Source organism: Ovis aries, chromosome 2 (genome assembly GCF_016772045.2).
Source record: "Ovis aries strain OAR_USU_Benz2616 breed Rambouillet chromosome 2, ARS-UI_Ramb_v3.0, whole genome shotgun sequence".
Taxonomy (NCBI): domain Eukaryota; kingdom Metazoa; phylum Chordata; class Mammalia; order Artiodactyla; family Bovidae; genus Ovis; species Ovis aries.
This window is the reverse complement of record NC_056055.1, coordinates 105,889,118-105,908,217: the sequence shown is the minus strand read 5'-3', so window position 1 is coordinate 105,908,217 and position 19,100 is coordinate 105,889,118. Positions and strand designations below refer to the sequence as shown.

General features: G+C 38.3%; 1 protein-coding gene across 1 annotated transcript; it reads left to right on the top strand.

Annotated features, from left to right (window-relative positions):
* Positions 1–5,136: 5,136 nt before the first annotated feature.
* On the top strand, positions 5,137–7,341 carry LOC101112201 (disintegrin and metalloproteinase domain-containing protein 29). Its single transcript, XM_027964778.1, has one exon. The coding sequence runs from the start codon at positions 5,149–5,151 to the stop codon at positions 7,339–7,341; it is 2,193 nt and encodes a 730-aa protein (XP_027820579.1). The 5' UTR covers positions 5,137–5,148.
* Positions 7,342–19,100: the final 11,759 nt, after the last annotated feature.

The window sequence follows — 19,100 nt, the reverse complement described above, 5'->3', positions numbered from 1 at the left end:
AGTTATACAGCCTTTACCACTAACTATCTGTTGCTTTGTTGTTCCAGTTGTTTAGTTACTAAGTCATGTCTGACTCTTTGTGACCCATTGACTGCAGTGTGCCAGGCTTCCCTGTTCTTCACCATCTTCCAGAGTTGGCTCAAACTCAGGCCTGGAAAATCCCATGGGCGGAGGAGCCTGGTAGGCTGCAGTCCATGGGGTCGCTAAGAGTCGAACACGACTGAGCGACTTCACTTTCACTCTTCACTTACATGCATTGGAGAAGGAAATGGCAACCCACTCCAGTGTTCTTGCCTGGAGAATCCCAGGGACGGGAGAGCCTGGTGGGCTGCCGTCTATGGGGTCACACAGAGTCGGACACGACTGAAGCAACAGCGCAGCGCAGCAAGTCCATTGAGTTAGTGATGGTATCCAGCCACCTCATGCCCTGTCACCCCCTTCTCCTCCTGCCCTCAATCTTTCCCAGCATCAGTGTCTTTCTAACAAGTCTGCTCTCCACATCAGGTAGCCAAAGTATTGAAACTTCAGCTTCAGCCTCAGTCCTTCTAGTGAAGATTCAAGGTTGATTTCCTTTAGGATTGACTGGATTGATTTTGTTGTCCAAGGGACTCTCAAGAGTCTCCTCCAACATAATTCGAAAGCATCAATTCTTCAGTGCTCAAGCTTCTTTATGGTCCAGCTCTCACATCCATACATGACTACTGGAAAAACCATAGCTTTGACTATATAGACCTTTATCACCAAAGTGTTGTCTCTTCTTTTTAATACACTGTCTAGGTTGGTCACAGCTTTTCTTCCAAGGAGCAAACGTCTTTTAATTTTGTGGCTGCAGTCACTGTCCACAGTGATTTTGGAGCCCAAGAAAATGAAATCTGCCACTGTTTCCACTTTTTCCCTATCTATTTGCCATGAAGTGGTGGGACTAAAGGCCGTAATCTTAGTGTTCTGAATGTTGAGTTTTAAGCCAGGCTTATTACTCTCCTCTTTCACCTTCATCAAAAGGCTCTTTAGTTCCTCTTTGCTTTCTTCCATTAAAGTAGTATCATCTGCATATCTAAGGTTGCTGATAGTTCTCCTGGCAATATTGATTCCACCTTGTACTTCATCCAGCCCTGCACTTCTCATGATGTGCTCTGCATATAAATTAAATAAGTGGGGTGATGATACTTGACATACTCCTTTCCCAATTTTGAACCAGTCTGTTGTTCTGTTGCTTCCTGACCTTTATACAGGTTTCTCAGGAGCCAGATAAGGTAGCCTGGTATTCCCATCTCTTTAAGAATTTTCCACAGTTTGCTGTGATCCACATAGTCAAAGGCTTTAGTGTAATCAGTGAAGCAGAAGTAGATTATTTTGGAATTCCTTTAGTTATTAAATGATCCAGCAGATGTTGGCAATTTGATCTCTGGTCCCTCTGCCTTTTCTAAACTCAGCTTGTACATCTGGAAGTTTTCAGTTCCGATATTGTTGAAGCCTGTCTTGGAGGATTTTGATCATTACCTTGCTAGCATGTGGAATGAGCGTAATTATACAGCAGTTTGAACATTCTTTGGCATTGCCCTTCTTTGGGATTGGAATGAAAACTGATCTTTTCCACTGCTGAGTTTTCCAAATTTGCTGACATATTGAGTGCAGCACTTTTACAGCAACATCTTATAAGATTAGAAATAGCTCAGCTGGAATTCCATCACCTCCACTAGCTTTGTTAGTAGTAATGCTTCCTAAGGCTCACTTGACTTCACATTCCAGGAGGTCTGTCTCTAGGTAAGTGACCACACCATCAAGGTTATCCAGGTCATTAAGACCTTCTTTGTATAGCTCTCTGTGTATTCTTGCCACCTCTTCTTAATCTCTTCTGCTTCTATTAGGTTCTTGCTGTCCTTTACTGTGCTTATCTTCACATGAAGTTTTCCCTTGGTATCTCTAATTTCTTGACAAGATTGCTAGTCTTTTTCACATTATTGTTTTCCTTCATTCCTTTGTATTCTTCACTTAAGAAGGCTTTCTATCTCTCCTTGCTATTCTTTGGAACTCTGCATTCAGATGGGTATATCTTTCCTTTTCTCCTTTGCCTTTAGCTTCTCTTCTTTTCTAAGCTATTTGTAAGGCCCTCCTTACACAACCACTTTGCCACTTTGCATTTTTTTTCCTTGAGGATGGTTTTAGTCACCACCTACTGTACAATGGTACAAACCTCCATCCATAGTTTTTCAGGCACTCTGTCTACCAGACCTAGTCCCTTGAATCTATTCATCACCTCCACAGTACCTCCACTCTATAGTCATAAAGGATTTGATTGAGGTCTTCTTATATCTAAAGTAAATGTTTTTTCCACTGGACAGCATATAATTGAGTCTAATTTTTTTATACCCATTCAGTAACTCTCTGTCTTTTGATTAGAGAGTTTAATCCATTTATATTTTAAGTTATTATTTGATAAGGAATGATTTGATGTTGTCATTTTATTCTTTGTTTTCTATTAGTCTTTTTTGTTCTTTTATCTGTCTTCCTCCCTTGTTGCCTTCCATGTCACATTTTGTTGATTTTTTGGTATTTTACATATAGTAATTCCTTTCTGGGTTTTTTTGTGTGTGTATGTAACTTCTATAGCTATATTTTTTTGTGGTTAACTTGGGGCTTACATAAAATATCGCTGGTAAAGTATGCAATGTTTGTAAGTGCAATTGCATATAAAAACTCTACACTGTAACTTCTCTTCAGCTCACATTTTATGTTATTGTTGTTATAACTTAGATATCAGTTTTTACTGTGTAGGTTTTTTAGCTTTAGTTACTTATAGTTCTTTCATCTTTTACTTTGATGCATGCATGCTAAGTTGCTTCAGTTGTGTCCAACTCTTTGTGACCCCATGGACCATAGTCTGCCAGGCTCCTGTGTCCATGGGATTCTCCAGGCAAGAATACTGGATTGGATTAACATGCCCTCCTCCAGGGGATTGACTTTGATTCTAAAATTAAAAGTGTTCACCATATGAACACCCACTGTATGAATATCCAACATATGAACACCATATGTTCACTCACCGTAATTAAATTAATAATGTATTCTAGTTTTGCTATAGATTAGTTTACATTTATGTGTTTTTGTATGAAATATGTATGTATATTTCATACTTTTTTTTACTACCATGTTGTTCTTTAGCATTCTTTTAACTTGGAAAACTCCCATTAGCACTGCTTATAAGGCAATTGTAGCAGTGATAAACTCCTTCAGCTCTTGCTTGTTGTTTGGTGATGTCTTTGTATCCTCTTTATTTTTTTCAAAGACAGTTTTGCCAACTATGGCATTCTTAGTTGATAGTTTGTTTCCTTTCAACATTTTGACATCACCCCACTTCCTCTAGACTTGCAAGATTTCTGCTGAAATAGCTGCTCACAGTTCTGTGGTGGTTCTTTTGTATGTGACATGTTTGCTCTTACCACTTTCAAATTTTCTTGTCTTTGACTTTGCACAGTTTTAATGAATCTTCATTTTGGATTTAACTGTTGTCACTAGGCCATATTCAGATCTGGAGATGTGAAGAACAGAAGCCAATAGGCTATGTCACCTATGTCATTTTGTGAAGGGGTGGGATATTTCAGGCTTTATGAATGATGCTGCTATGTTTAATATAGGGTTCCATTCTCTGTCATAGTGTTGAGCTGAGGTTGGATCAAATTGTTGGGATTTTGCTGCTGCCTCTGAAGGCAGATCTGTTACCTAGATGTTGAATGAGGGTTAGGCTGGCCTGCCAAGGCTTTATATTGCCAGTGCAAGTGGGCTGGACAGCCCACTAGTTCTCTGATTGTGGAATGTGTTTTGAGTTGGCCTACAAATACCTGAAGTTGTCACTCTGGGTGAATCAGTCACGTTTGACTTGCTCAAGAGTAGATGCTGGAGCATCTTACTGGTTCTTTGTTGAGGTTTTCATTCTCTGTCATTTTTCAAGAGAGAGGAAAATTATTTTTGAGGCTTTTTTCCTGCTTTTGTCTATGCCTAATGGTGATTCTGTATTAAAGACCTCTCTAGCACTTAATTTGCGATAAATATGAACTATGGCACCCTACTGCCATTCCTCAAGTCTGGAGAGCTCTAGTCAGTCTGTCTTTTGCTTTTTAGCTTTCAGAGGTATTTTTTGTCTTCCGTTTAATTATATCCAGAGTATTCAGTTGTATTTAGAGAAAGTAAGCAGAAAAACATGGGCCTACACCACTTTGTTCCAAAAGCAAAATTGGTTACAGATATCGAACAGTGTTCTACATTAAAATGTGATCAAATGTAAATAGCTTTTCAGTAACACTCCAAGGAACAATAAAAGTCAAGTTGACCATTATTTACTATATAAAGAATTTAGTTAGGCTTTATAGGAGATACTAACATTTATGAAAGACATAGATAATACTCTTGAGTATTACTAATATGACAAGTCTAGTGAGGAGAGTAATGTAGGAAAGATAAAAGAAAACTAAACATTTTATTGTAGGGAGGGAATGGTAGGTACTATAGAACAGATTTTAAAATAACAGGAGACATTTACTGAGTTTTTGTGCTGTTGTTGCTTTTAATATGTATCTTAGGTAATTGAGTAATTTATAGCTTGAGGCTGAAAAAAACAGGTGTTACTACTTATATCAATTTAACATATGTAAATTAGGATAATCCCAGCAATCCAGGACTTATGGTCACCTTATCCTTAAAATTTTTTTCTTTGAACTATTTATTGTGGAAATATTTACATATATACATATATTTAGAGAATAGTATAATGGATCCTTAATCGCCCATCATCCAAGTTCAATAACTATAAATCTATGGCCAGTTTTCAGTCTTATAGACTCCCCCAGTGCCTCTCTGCCTTATAAATTTTTAGAAACAAATTCTGTGCAGTTTCTAGAGTCATTCCGTGATGAAAACAGTAATCACTTTTATTGTATGTGTTTCCTTTTCTCTCCTTCAGGCCCTTTTCTAACCATCCCCATCCATATGTTGTATTTTGTTTTACTTATAGTGCCGATGTTCTAATGATTCCACTCTTCCAGAAGACAAAGACTTAATGATTAGTTCTACAGTTCAGAATAAGGAGCCAGACCAACTGTGACTCCCAGCCCTGCCTTCCTTCCTCTCTGAACCAATAATGGTAGCTTCATAATGACTGTGATCAAATCTCTGTTGTGTATGAGGATCGTACCCCTGCTACACTGCCTTGGAGTGTTTCTGTTTTTTACAGGACACACTCAGGCCGAGAATTTTCAATATCACAGTCCCCCAGAAGTGGTCATTCCTTTGAAGATAACTGGCACTAGCAGAGGCATGAAGCCTCCAGGTCGGCTCTCTTACAGCCTGCATTTAGGGGGTCAGAGACACGTTTTCCACATGAAGGTCAAGAAACATTTGCTGTCCAGACACCTCCCAGTGTTCACCTACTCAGAAGAGGGTGCTCTCCTGAAGGACCAACCTTTTGTCCAGAATGACTGCTACTATCATGGTTATGTGGAGGGGGACCCAGAATCCCTTGTTGCTCTCAGTACCTGTCTTGGTGGCTTTCGAGGATTATTACAGATAAATAATGTTGTTTATGAAATTAAGCCCATGATTGTTTCTACCAAATTTGAACACCTGGTGTATAAAATGGAGAGTGAAGAGACCCGATTCCCAATTATGAAACCTGGTTTTGTGCAAGAGCATTTTGAGTTTCAAGAGACTGGTAATTTTACTCTGAAACAAAGTCATTTTGAAGGCTGGTGGATCCATTCATTCTTTGTTGAAATGGCAGTGGTGGTGGACTATACTCTATATAATTATTTTAAAAAGAATGTCTCAAAGGTAAAGGAAGATTTATTTGCTATTGTAAATATAGTGGATTCCATTTATCAGGTATTTGGTATGAAGGTGTTACTAATCGGTTTGGAGTTCTGGACTCAAAGAAACCTTGTTGAAATAGATGCTGTTCAGAGAGCTCTGAGAGATTTTTGCGTCTGGAAGGCTAATAACATTGATGCTCGCATAGAACATGATACTACACATATTTTTATGCAGAAGACATTAAGAGGACTAAGTGGTATAGGCTTTATCGCAGGAATGTGCAGACCACACTTCAGTTGCGCAGCTGTTACTTTTGCAAACAAAACCTTGGCCATTATTGGAATTGCAGTGGCTCATCATTTAGGTCATAATTTGGGAATGACTCATGATACTATATTGTGTGTGTGTTCAGCAGGTTACAATAGATGTATAATGCGTCATGACAACCCACCAATAGCGAAGTTTAGCAACTGTAGTTATTCTTTTTTTTGGGGATATGGTGTACAGAAGGCAAAATGTTTGCGGTACACTATATACACAAAGGACATATTTTCAAGGAAGCGCTGTGGAAATGGTGTTGTTGAAGAAGGAGAAGAGTGTGACTGTGGATCTTTTCAGCAGTGTTCAAGAGATGCCTGTTGTCTGACAAACTGCAGTCTGAGTTTTGGGTCTGTCTGTGCTTTTGGGCTTTGTTGCAAGGACTGTAAGTTCTTGCCATCAGGAGAAATGTGTAGAAAGGAGGTCAATGAATGTGATCTTCCAGAGTGGTGCAATGGATCATCCCATATGTGCCCAGATGATGTATATGTAGAGGATGGAATTCCCTGTAATGACATTTCTTACTGCTATGAAAAGAGATGTAATGATCGCAATGCACACTGTAGGCAGATTTTTGGCCAAACAGCAAAGAATGCAAACGACAACTGCTACAGGCAAATAAACACTCAAGGTGACCGTTTTGGTAATTGTGGAACCAAAGGCCCTACCTATCTAAAATGCAATATGTCGGACATCTTCTGTGGAAGAATTCAGTGTGATAATGTGGCAGAAATTCCTCTTCTGACAGAGCATTCTACAATGCATGGAACTCGCTTTAACAATGCCACCTGCTGGGGTACAGACTACCATTTTGGGATGGGCTTGCCTGATATTGGTGAAGTGAGAGATGGCACAGAGTGTGGCCCAGAACATGTCTGCATTGGAAGGAAGTGTGTCCATATCTCTCGCTTGGATAGTAATTGTTCACCTACGTTCTGTAACTTGAGGGGGATCTGCAACAATAAACATCACTGCCACTGCAACTATAAGTGGGACCCTCCTAACTGCGTAAAACGAGGCGATGGAGGTAGTGTTGACAGCGGCCCACCGCCTAAGAGAAAGAAAATACCCAAGATTTACGTGGCAATAGCATTATTTATTTCATTGTTAATTTTATTATGTTGTCTTCTGTTGCTTTGTATGAGGAAAAAGCCTAAGGGGAAAAATCAGCCTCAAGAGGAAAATCTGAAGCAAAAAACTCCAAGTCATCGTGGGAAATAAAAACAATTACTACCCAAAAAATGTATCTGAATAGATATGCATTAAAAAACCTAACTCCTATAATGTTCCTACTTATTCTGCTTTATTTTAAACAATTAGAAATTTTATTTTTCTTGACATTTATTTCTGTATATTTTCTAGAAAAAGGCATGACACATGGATGGTTTACCAGTTTTTAAGTTACTGCTTTTCAGCTCCAAAGCTGCTTCCCGTTTTGTATTCTGCATTATAGGAACCACATTTCTGCAGTATCAGCCCTCAGATCTGTGGTAGGGTAAATGCCAGGGACTTGGAAATCTGGGTGGCCTGCTTCCTGTATGTCAGTCTTATCTCAATAACAGATTTTACAGTGGAAATTATACTTCATTTCAATATCCTTTTAAAAAATTCAATCCAAAATAAAGGGAAAATAAAACAAAATTCAATCCAGACCAACCTTACTGTGGGTCTAAAACAAGCTAGCAGAGCTGGCTAGGACTGAGCCCCAGGTCTTTGATCTTTCTACCAATGTCTCAAATTCTTTGCATTAGCCTAACAGTACCTGCAGGAAGAGCTTTGAGTCTCATTTTTGAGATCCATGGAGCCAGTCCTACAGTTCTCTAGATTCAAGTATCTCAATCTCTTCTCTTTACTCTTTGGCTCCATGAATGAAATCACCATCTTTAATTGGCATTTTATGGCTATTAACCAGTTACTAGCACAATGCCTCCCTTTACTTGCTGTGTTCCTAAGTAGCTTTGGTACCTAATTTCTTATATTCAATTCTATCCCCCTACAATCACTAAGTATGCTTTTTCTGACTGAATTCTGTTACAGTACTCATCTTGGTACTCTTGAGAAACCTGTATGCAGGTCAGAAATAACAATTAGAACTGGACATGGAACAACAGACTGGTTCCAAATAGGAAAAGGGGTACGTCAAGGCTGTATATTGTCACCCTGCTTATTTAACTTATATGCAGAGTACATCATGAGAAACACTGGGCTGGAAGAAGCACAAGCTGGAGTCAAGATTGCTGGGAGAAATACCAATAACCCCAGATATGCAGATGACAACCACCCTTATGGCAGAAAGTGAAGAAGAACTAAAGAGCCTCTTGATGAAAGTGAAAGAGGAGAGTGAAAAAGTTGGCTTAAGGCTCAACATTCAGAAAATTAAGACCAAGGCATCTGGTCCCATCACTTAATGGCATGGGGAAACAGTGGAAACAGTGTCAAACTTTATTTTTGGGGGCTCAAAAATCACTGCAGATGGTGACTGCAGCCATGAAATTAAAAGACACTTACTCCTTGGAAGGAAAGTTATGACCAACCTAGATAGCATATTAAAAAGCAGAGACATTAATTTGCCAAGAAAGGTCCGTTTAGTCAATGCTGTGGTTTTTCCAGTAGTCATGTATGGATACGAGAGTTGGACTCTAAAGAAAGCTGAACACCAAAGAATTGATGTTTTTGAACTGTGGTGTTGGAGAAGACTCTTGAGAGTCTCTTGGACTGCCAGGAGATCTAACCAGTCCATCCTAAAGGAGACCAGTCTTGGGTGTTCATTGGTAGGACTGATGTTGAAGCTGAAACTCCAATCCTTTGGCTACCTGATGCGAAGAGCTGACTCATTTGAAAAGGCCCTGATGCTGGGAAAGATTGAGGGCAGGAAGAGAAGGGGATGAGAGAGAATGAGATAGTTGGATGGCATCACCAACTCGATGGACATGAGTTTGAGTGGACTCGGGAGTTGGTGATGGACAGGGAGGTCTGGCATGCTGCGGTTCATGGGGTCGCAAAGAGTCGGACACAACTGAGTGACTGATCTGAACTCATCTTGGTATAATGAAAAAAGTGGGACTGAAGAAATATCCATTTTTTGGTTTGTTTGCTTAAGTTTTTCTTTACCACTGCCCTCAACTATTTTGGGGAAATTACTGAAATCTACCTCAAGTTTCCAACAAAATTTTTAAAATTACAGAATGGTAGTAACAGTTGCCTCTAAATTTCTGGGTTTCTGTAATTATAAAATGGAATAAGAAAGATACTTTCAATTTTAGGTAAGTCTCTGTAGACAAGCAATTTTTCTGAAAATAACACCCGTACAATGCCAAGTACATTTCTGAAAATGACATGTACTTTGAAACAGTCACAGAAATGTGGAGGAAATGAAGATTAGAAGATTTAAAAATTACGAGGAAGAGAAAACAATTTGAATTGTCAGTACGTTTTTCCCTGGAACAGAAATGTTTGTTCCATGTAACTTGATGACTTTGAATATTAATTAATGATCAAGTTTGACCTATCCAGTTCTAATTCCTCTGTTGAAGAAAAAGAAACCTGAAAAACTCTTGATGTGTGGAATACACTAGATTCGTAAATTAGGCACTTAAGGGCATCAAACTAACAATCAGTTTTTCCCACATCACTTTTGCTGAGTTTAGATTCATTTGCTGGGCAATAGGTTGAAGTCTTTAAGGACAGCGTTATCTGCAGTCTATTGTAGTTAGGGAGAGAAGGCCTAGTGGAATGGAGTTTGACTCAAGAACAGGTAAGTTCTTCCCTTTAAAACATTTGGCTGATTTTGAAGGAGCTTGAGGTATAAGCTAGAGAATTTAGTTTTGAAGATTTAAGTATTAGAACATAGTCACCCATTGGTTTTGCAGCTGAGAAAATACAGGCTTATGGGTTCCCAGTAGAAAGTACAGTAAGGTATATATGTTTTTCCAAAGCTACACTTATTTCTGACCAAAGTCAATTCTCTGTTGTATTAAGTTATCATTCAGCCTATCTTCCAAACAGAGAAAAAATATAAACTTCTCAAGTTGAAGGTACGTCTACTCTGAACTCCTGTGGTTCCTTATATATGGAACATGTGTGAAGTGAAGTGAAAGTCGCTCAGTTGTGTCTGCCTCTTTGCAACACTATAGTCCATGGAATTCTCCAGGCAAGAATACTGGAATGGGTTGCCATGCCTTCCTCCTAGCATACAATAAAGCATTATTACATATATAAAAGGAAAAAAGGTCAATAATAAAGGGAAAACAACAACAAAGAGTAAAAACAAAGATAGAAGCCAGCTGAAGAATGACCCAAAGAGTGGAAAAGATGATAATGAAGAAAAATACCTATGACTACTATTTCAGAGAAACTAGAAGAAAAATGAACAAGACCACATGAAAGACGGTAGATTCATTTCACCAGAAAATTGGCATCTATGCAGACTTGTTCTATACATATTCTAGAGCTTAAAAATAAAATATCTAAATTCAGAAAATCAGTGGACAGTTTGAATCATAGACTGCATTGTAAAATTACCTAAATTAGTTAACTAATTTTAAAAAAAAAAAGTTAGTAAAAAAAATCAGTGACTAACAACATAGAAAAAACATTAAAATACAGAAATGATGTGTGAAACAGATCAATAAATCTGAAAACACTAAAAAGGAGCATCATTTGAGGAAAAAGAATTGAGGTAATAAAAAACATATAATGAAGGAGAGTTTCCCCAAAGTATGAAAATATATTTGGAAATATATTAACCTACTGCTTTAAGGAAATCAATGAACTTCAAGCAGAACAAGCACATGGAAATACACACCTAACCATATCATAATAAAACTATTGAACAAGAGGCACTGAGAAATCTTAAGAGCAGCCAGAGATTTTTTAAAAATCTGTATCTTAAATGACAATAAAAGAGATTATTAACTTCAACAAAAATGATTGAGTGCAGAAGACACTGAAATAACATATTTACTCAGTAACTTGCAATTGTGTGTGCTGCTGTGCTCAGCCATCCAGTCATGTCTGATCCTCTGCGGCCTCATGAACTGCAGCCCACCAGGCTCCTCTGTCCATGAGATTCTCCTGGCAAGAATACTGGAGTGGCTTGCCATTTCCTCCTCCAAGGGGTCTTCCCAACCCAGGGATTGAACCCACGTCTCCTGTGTGTCCTACATTGGCAGGCAGATTCTTTACCACTGAGCCACCTGAGAAGTTACTAAACTGCAATTCTTTTGTTTGTGAATATACTGTTCAGTAATGAAAAACAAAACTTTCCTTTGGCAAACAAATCATTGCCAGCAGGCTAACACTCAAAGAAATACCACTTTGGGGTGTTTTGTTTTTCCAGTCGGGAGAAACATGATACCAGAAAGAAACATGAATGTTGAGGTAGATGCAAATATATTTGTCACAAAAGTTGCTGCTGCTGCTGCTGCAGCTAAGTCGCTTCAGTCGTGTCTGACTCTGTGCGACCCCAGAGACGGCAGCCCACCAGGCTCCCCCGTCCCTGGGATTCTCCAGGCAAGAATACTGGAGTGGGTTGCCATGTCCTTCTCCAATGCATGAAAGTGAAAAGTGAAAGTAAAGTCGCTCAGTCGTGTCCGACCCTCAGTGACCCCATGGACTGCAGCCTTCCAAGCTCCACCCTCCATGGGATTTTCCAGGCAGGAGTACTGGAGTGGGGTGCCATTGCCTTCTCCGAGCAAAAGTTGGGAGGTATGTAAATAGAGATAAAAGGTCTAAGCTTCTAGCAGTACTGGGAAGAGGTAACTTAAGGATGTGGATTATACTATATGATGTGTAGATGCATGTTGCAAATCTAGGGTAATCATTCAAAAGGATTATACACTTAAGAAATGTATTATAACAAGAGGCATAATAAATGACATTTATTTCTACAAATACAGGCAAGTGAGGGGAAAACAAGCATAATGCAGACGTGGAATAAAAAAATAGATGACTGGTGGATACAAGATCTGTGTAAAATGGATCACATTAACCAGGTAGAAATGGAGAAGGAAATGGCAACCCACTCCAGTATTCTTGCCTAGGAAATCCCATGGACAAAGGCGCTGCAAGCTACAGTCCATGGGGTCACAAAGAGTCAGACATGACTTAGAGACGAAACCACCACACCACCAACCAAACAGAAGATTGACATATTTCAGAGTGAACAAAGTATAATTTCTAGCATTATGCAGTTTATTAGAAACAATTTAAAAGCAAAGACATAGAGTGTAAAACTTTAAAAAATTTTCATGCACATGTTAACCAAATTAAATTGGTATAATCCTTTTAATGGGCTTTCCCAGGTGCTCACTGGTACAGAATCCACCTGCCAAGCAGGAGACGCAGGTTTAATCCCTGGGTCAGGAAGATCCCCTGGAGAAGGAAATGGCAACCCACTCCAGTATTCTTGCATGGGAAATCCCGTGGACAGAGGAGACTGGTAGGCTATGGTCCATGGCGTTGCAAAAGAGTCGGACATGACTTAGCGACTAAACAACAACAATAACAATTCTTTTAATATCTGATGACAAAGACTTTAAGGCATAAAGCATTATGACAAAGAAAGGGCAATATTTTGTGATGATAAAAAGTAAATTAACAGGAAGATATGACAGTCTTAAATGTATATGCATCCATTAATAAAGACAGGGAAGTACAGAAATAAGCAAATCTACAATCACCAACAGGGGCACTTTTCAAACAGTTCTCTCAATAGTAACAAAAAGAGTAGAAAATAAACCCTGCAGGCCCAGGAGATTTTCAATACATAGTTAACAAACTTGATATGATAGATATACAAAGTTGTACAAGGGCTTCCCCATCTGCAATGCAGGTGACGCAGGAGAGATGGATTCGATCCCTGGGTCCAGAAGATCCCCTGAAGGGGGACATGGCTACCCACTCCAGTATTCTTGATTGGAGAATCCCATGGACAGAGGAGCCTGGTGAGCTACAGTCCATGGGGCCAGAAAAGAGTTGGACACAACTGAGATGACCGAGCAAGCACACAAAGATACACAAAAACAAACTTGATAAAATAGGTATATGAAGATCAGGACATTTTCAATACATAGTTAACAAACTTGATATAATAGTTATATAAACTTGATATAATTTAACCAAACATGGCTAAATTCACTTTAATTCATCTGCATATGAGCTATTATCAAGGTCAACCTTATGATGGGCCAAAGAGAAAGTCTCAACAAATTTCACATGGTTTTAATTTTAGAAAGTATATTTTCTCTAAACATTATAGTTAAGCTGAAAGTCAATAGCTTTAAGTGAAAGTGAAAGTGAAGTCGCTCAGTCGTGTCCGACTCTTTGCGACCCATGGACTCTAGCCCACCAAGCTCCTCCGTCCATGGGATTCTCCAGGCAAGAATACTGGAGTGGGTTGCCATTTAACCTGGGTCTCTCACATTGCAGCCAGACGTTTTAACCTCTGCACCACCAGGGAAGCCCCTAATAGCTTTAAAGATAACTAGAAAAACTCCAACTGTCTGAAACAGTTCTGACTCTAATCCCACATCTGACCTCAATTAACATTCTGCACCCAACTTCAATGCGTGTAGAGGGTGGGGTGTTTCTTACACCATCAAGCAATTCTCCTGGGCCAGTTGGGTGTTCTACAATTCAACTCAATTCTAATACTACCTTGAGATGGTGTCAGATCCCAGAGGTTAAGGGCTTAGTCCTATATGATTGCTCTCCCCTCCTTCAGATTCCAATCATAAGTCTAGGCTGTAACCTGTGTTTCTGACCAACCAGCTGTATATATGTTGGACGTTCCAATGACCACTTCTTTGAGATCAGTTAATTTGTCAGAACAGCTCACAGAACTTAGATAAAAATTTCACTTACTAAATTACCAGCTTATGATCAAAAGATATAACTAGAAACAGACAAATGGAAGAAATGCATAGGGCAAGATACATGTGAAGGGTGAAAGGCTTCCATGCCTTCTCCAAGTGCACCTCTCTCTTTGAATCTATGCGTTCAGCAACCCAGAAGCTCTTTGAACTTCACCCTTGTGGAGTTTTATGGAGGCTTCATTACTTAGATATGATTCATTAAATTATTAGTTATTGATGATTGACCTCAAGCCCCAGTCCCTTTCCCTTCCATGGAGGTGAGAGGCGAGGGAGATTGAAAATTTCTACCTGGTAATCACAAGGTTTGCTTTCTGAAAGTCGCCCTCATTAACGAAACAAAGGGCAACTTTATTCCTCTCAACCCTTAAAAAATTCCAAGGTTTTTAGTAGCTCTGTGACAGAAACAGGGAATTAAGCTCAAATATATATGTCTTATCACAAATCACAATATCACAACTGGAAATAAACTATATATTTCCAAATAATTATATGTCAAGGAGGAATTAAAACAAATTAAGGAATAATTTGAATTGAAATCCAAATAACTACAATATATGTAAATTACACAGTATTTACACTAAAGCAGTGTTTTATGGGAGAGGTACAGTAGTATATAGCTCAGCTGCTAAAGAATCCGCCTGATGCAGGAGACCCAAGTTTGATTCCTGTGTTGGGAAGATCCCCTGGAGAAAGGAAAAGCTACCCTCTCCAGTATTCTGGCCTGGGGAATTGCATGGACTGTATCGTCCATGGGATCACAAAGAGTCAGACACGACTGAGCAACTTTCACTTTCACAGCCTTATATACACATGCTGAATTTAAAAAAAAAAAGGAAAAGACTGAAGATGCATTGATTTAACCTTATATGTCATGAAGTTAGAAAAATAACACTTTAGATTTAAGGCAATTAGAAAGCCATAATAAATCAGCAGAAGGAATCAATGAAATTAAAACAAATGCACATGGAGAAACTCAGCAAGCAGAAAATTTGGTTCATTAAATGAACTTAAAATATCAAAACTCATGAAGAAAATAAAGAAAAAAACACAGGTTACCATGAGCATAAATAGAAAGGGGACATCACAAATGAACATGTATAATGAAAAAATGAAAACTTGACAATTTAGATAAATAAAAAAGTTTATTGTACAAGTCAAACTACCAAATCAACATTAGAAATAAATATATTAAAGAGGTTTAATTAGTGTTTCAGAGAATTGGTCAAATAGTCTTCTCAGTGAAATCTTCAAAAACATAAGAAATATATACCATTACTTTCACAAGAACTTTATGAAAAGGAATAGTTAAAATTGCTAAAATGATGATACACTCCAAAATAATCTAGAGATTAAATGTAATCCCTATCAAAATACTAATAGAATTTTTCACATAAATAATTCTAAAATCTGTATGAAAATATGAATGATCCCAAACAGCAAACACCATAAAAAAGAACAAAACAGGGGTTATCACACTCCGTGACTTTAAACTATACTCAAAACTGTGGTAATCAAAACAGTATAGTACTGGCAAAGAAGCTGATACACAGATCAATGAAACAGAATATAGAGCCCAGAAATGAATCTACACTTATATAGGCAATTAATCCACGACAAAGGAGGTCATACAGTGGGGGAAAGATAGTCCCTTCAATAAATGGTGTTGGGAAGACTGGAAAGCTAGATGCAAAAGAAAAAAACTGGACTACTTTATCATATTATAAATAAAAATAAACATGGATCAAAGACAAATATAAGACCTGAAACTGTAAAACTTCTAGAAGAAACATAGGCAGTACACTCTTTGACACAGCTTTGGCATTATTTTTTGCATCTGTCTCCTCCGGCAAGGGCGACTATTTCACTTAGTGTAATATCTTCAGTTTACCCATGTAGCATGTGTCAGAATTTTATTCCTTTTAAAGTCTGAATAATTTTCCGTTGTATGTATACTCCACATTTTATTTATCCATTCATCCTTTGAGAGACATCTTCATTTTTCTAACTTATTAGGGTGTTGTTTTTTTACATCTAACAAATATTTAAAAGGAGATGTGAGATATTCAGCCAAAATGATTCCAGAGGTTAAGTGAAAGATCAGGCATGAAAACATAAATCTGAAAGTCCTGGCATAGGCCTTGATGATGTCATACTGAGACAGAGTGTGGTCACGGGGATCAAGTTCAAGTTACCAGAAATACCTTCCCTTGTTCCTGATTTCACAGAAGAGAGACAAGATATTTGTGTGAATACTGACCAACAAGGACTGATCCAGTCCTTTAGGAGATTTCACCTGTGTGAATACTTTGCCTCTCAACCGAAGGAGTCAGATTTCACAGAGATTGTCCTAGTCCTCGTGCAGGGTTATTATTATACAAAGATGGTGCTGCTTGAGCCAAGAAATGGGAATAATTGGTTGTATTTACTGTTGTTTCTAGAAGTAATTGTGGGTCCTGGCAAACACCTGTCATATCTGCTAGAGCTAAGATTAGGCAGCATCAACTCCTGGCCAGAAAGAGACTCCAATCCACCATTCACGGACCAACTGAACACAGGTCCCCTCAGAAGTAGAGCAAATTTTTATGTCATTTTTGTGTACCTACAATACACCAGGCACTCTGTAACAGTTATATCTAATTATCACAAGGGTCTTGTGAAGTAGGGATACTGTCTGGTGTATTGTAATACTTGGGAAGATCCCTTGGAGATGGCAACCCACCCCAGTATGCTTGCCTGGAAAAACCCCATGGACAGAGGTACCTGACAGGCTACAGTCCACAAGAGTGCAAGAGTCGGACACAACTGAGCTACTAAGTTGCCACAACAATAAATACTAGTGAATAAAAAGAGACAGAGACAGGAAAATAGAGTGTGGTCAGCATACAAGGGTGGTTTGCTAGGAATATTCAGGAACTTCAACATGAGATCAAGAAACAGCTATTACGGCCTGGCACTGGTGGGCACCACTTTTGACATTCATCATCTACCTTGCTAGCACTGCTCACTCTACCCTGGTGTTCCCCTGTAGACTTCCCTGACCTGACCACCACCTCTCCAAAGCAGCATCCACACAGACACATACAGTGTGTGGTCAAAGACGCTCCTATCCCACCATTTCTGGTGGGTGACCACAGCTGGAACTGGCATGGCCTCTTGCTCAGCCCCACACAGCAGACAGCCCAGGCTAGTCAACGTGCCTCCAAAGCAGCTCTTATTTCCCAAGGCAGGTAACCTTACCTAGGACTGGACCCCTCTCAAGGTGGCTCCCACCCTACCTAGGGCACCCAAATAAAATACCTGAGACAAACGAAAATGGAAATCCAATCTTCTAAAAATCAATGGGACACAGCAAAAGTGGTTCTAAAGAGACAGTTTATAGAGATATTGACCTATCTCAAAAGAATAAGAAAAATCACAGGTAAACAATCAAACATTACATTTAAACAGTTTGAAAAATAAAAATAAACAAAGCCCAACTTTAGAAGAAGGAGGAACTAATAAAAATCAAAGTAGAAATAAAAGAAATAGACACTAAAAAAGAAAATATTAATGAAACTGGCTTAAAAGCCTGCCCTTTGTTTGAAAAGATAAACAAAATAGGCAAATCTCTATCCAGACTCATAAAGAAAAAAGAGAAAGGGCTCAAATAAAATCAGAAATGAAGAGACGTTATAAGTGATACCACAGAAATAAAATAATCATAAGAGACGGCTGCAAACAGTTATACAACAGATTGGAAAACCTAGAAAAAAACAGATAAATTTCTAGAAACACACAAAATTCCAAAACTGAACCAGGAACAAATAGGAAATATGAACAGAGCAAATACAAGTAATTAAAGTGAATCAGTAATCAAAACAATCCCAACAAACAAAAGTCCAGGACTAGATATTAATAATTTCACAGGTGAATTATATCAAACATTTTAAGAAGCATTAATACCTCTGCTTCTCAAACTATTCCAAAAAACTGAAAAGAAAGATTTTCAAACTCATTCTATAAGACTGATACTATCCTGATAACAAAATCAAGTTAGTAAAGAATCTGCCTGCAATTCAGGAGACCATTTATAGAAGATATATTATACATAATAAATTTATTATATATATAAATTTCCAATATCTTTGATGTCACTGATGCAAAATTACTCATCCAAGTATTAGCAAGTGGGACTTCCCTGATGGTCCAGCAGCTGGGGCTCTTGAGAAGGGGGCACAGGCCCAATCCTTTGTTTGGGAACTAGGATCCCATATGCCATGTAGCGAGGCCAACAAACAAACATTAGCAAGCAAACTTCAACAACACACGAAAGACTCATACACCAAGATTAAAGTGGAGTTTATTACAGGGATGTAAGTGTGATTCAACATCTGCAAATCAATCAATGTGATATACCAGCTTAACAAAACAAAGTTTAAAAGTAATATAATGCTCTCAAAAGATGTGAGAAAAGAATCTGATAAAGTTTTATTGATAAAATTCAATGTCAATTTATGATAAAAATGGATATAGGAGGAATGTACCTCAACATATTAAAGGCCATTTTTGACAAAGTTACAGCTAAAATCACACTTAACAATGAGTAGCTGAAAGTTTTTCTTCTAAGATCAGGAACAAGACAAGAATGCCCACACTCATTGCTTTTATTCAACATAGTATTGGAAGTCTTAGCCAGAGAAAATAGGCAAGACAAAGAAATAAAAGGCATCCAAATCAGAAAGGAAGAAGTAAACCATCACTGTTTACAGGTAATATGATACTATACACAGGAAATCCTAAGGACTAATGAATTGAGTAAATTTGCAGAATACAAAATTAAGATAGAGAAATCTGTTGTATTTCTATACAGTAATAATGAACTATCAGAAACAGAAATTAAGAAGTAATACCACTTATAATTATATCAAAATGAAGAAAATACAGGAGTGATGTCAGTATCTTGGTGGCATGAGATGTTCCCTTTGTCTCTCCTCTTCTATCTATAAGCAGTAAAACATCTGTAACTCAACAAAGGCGCCTCTGCCCCACACACCCCATTATGAGAAAATCCTACACATCGTGTATCTAAAGGTAGGTGACCTGGACCATACAAAACAGCTGGAAGCA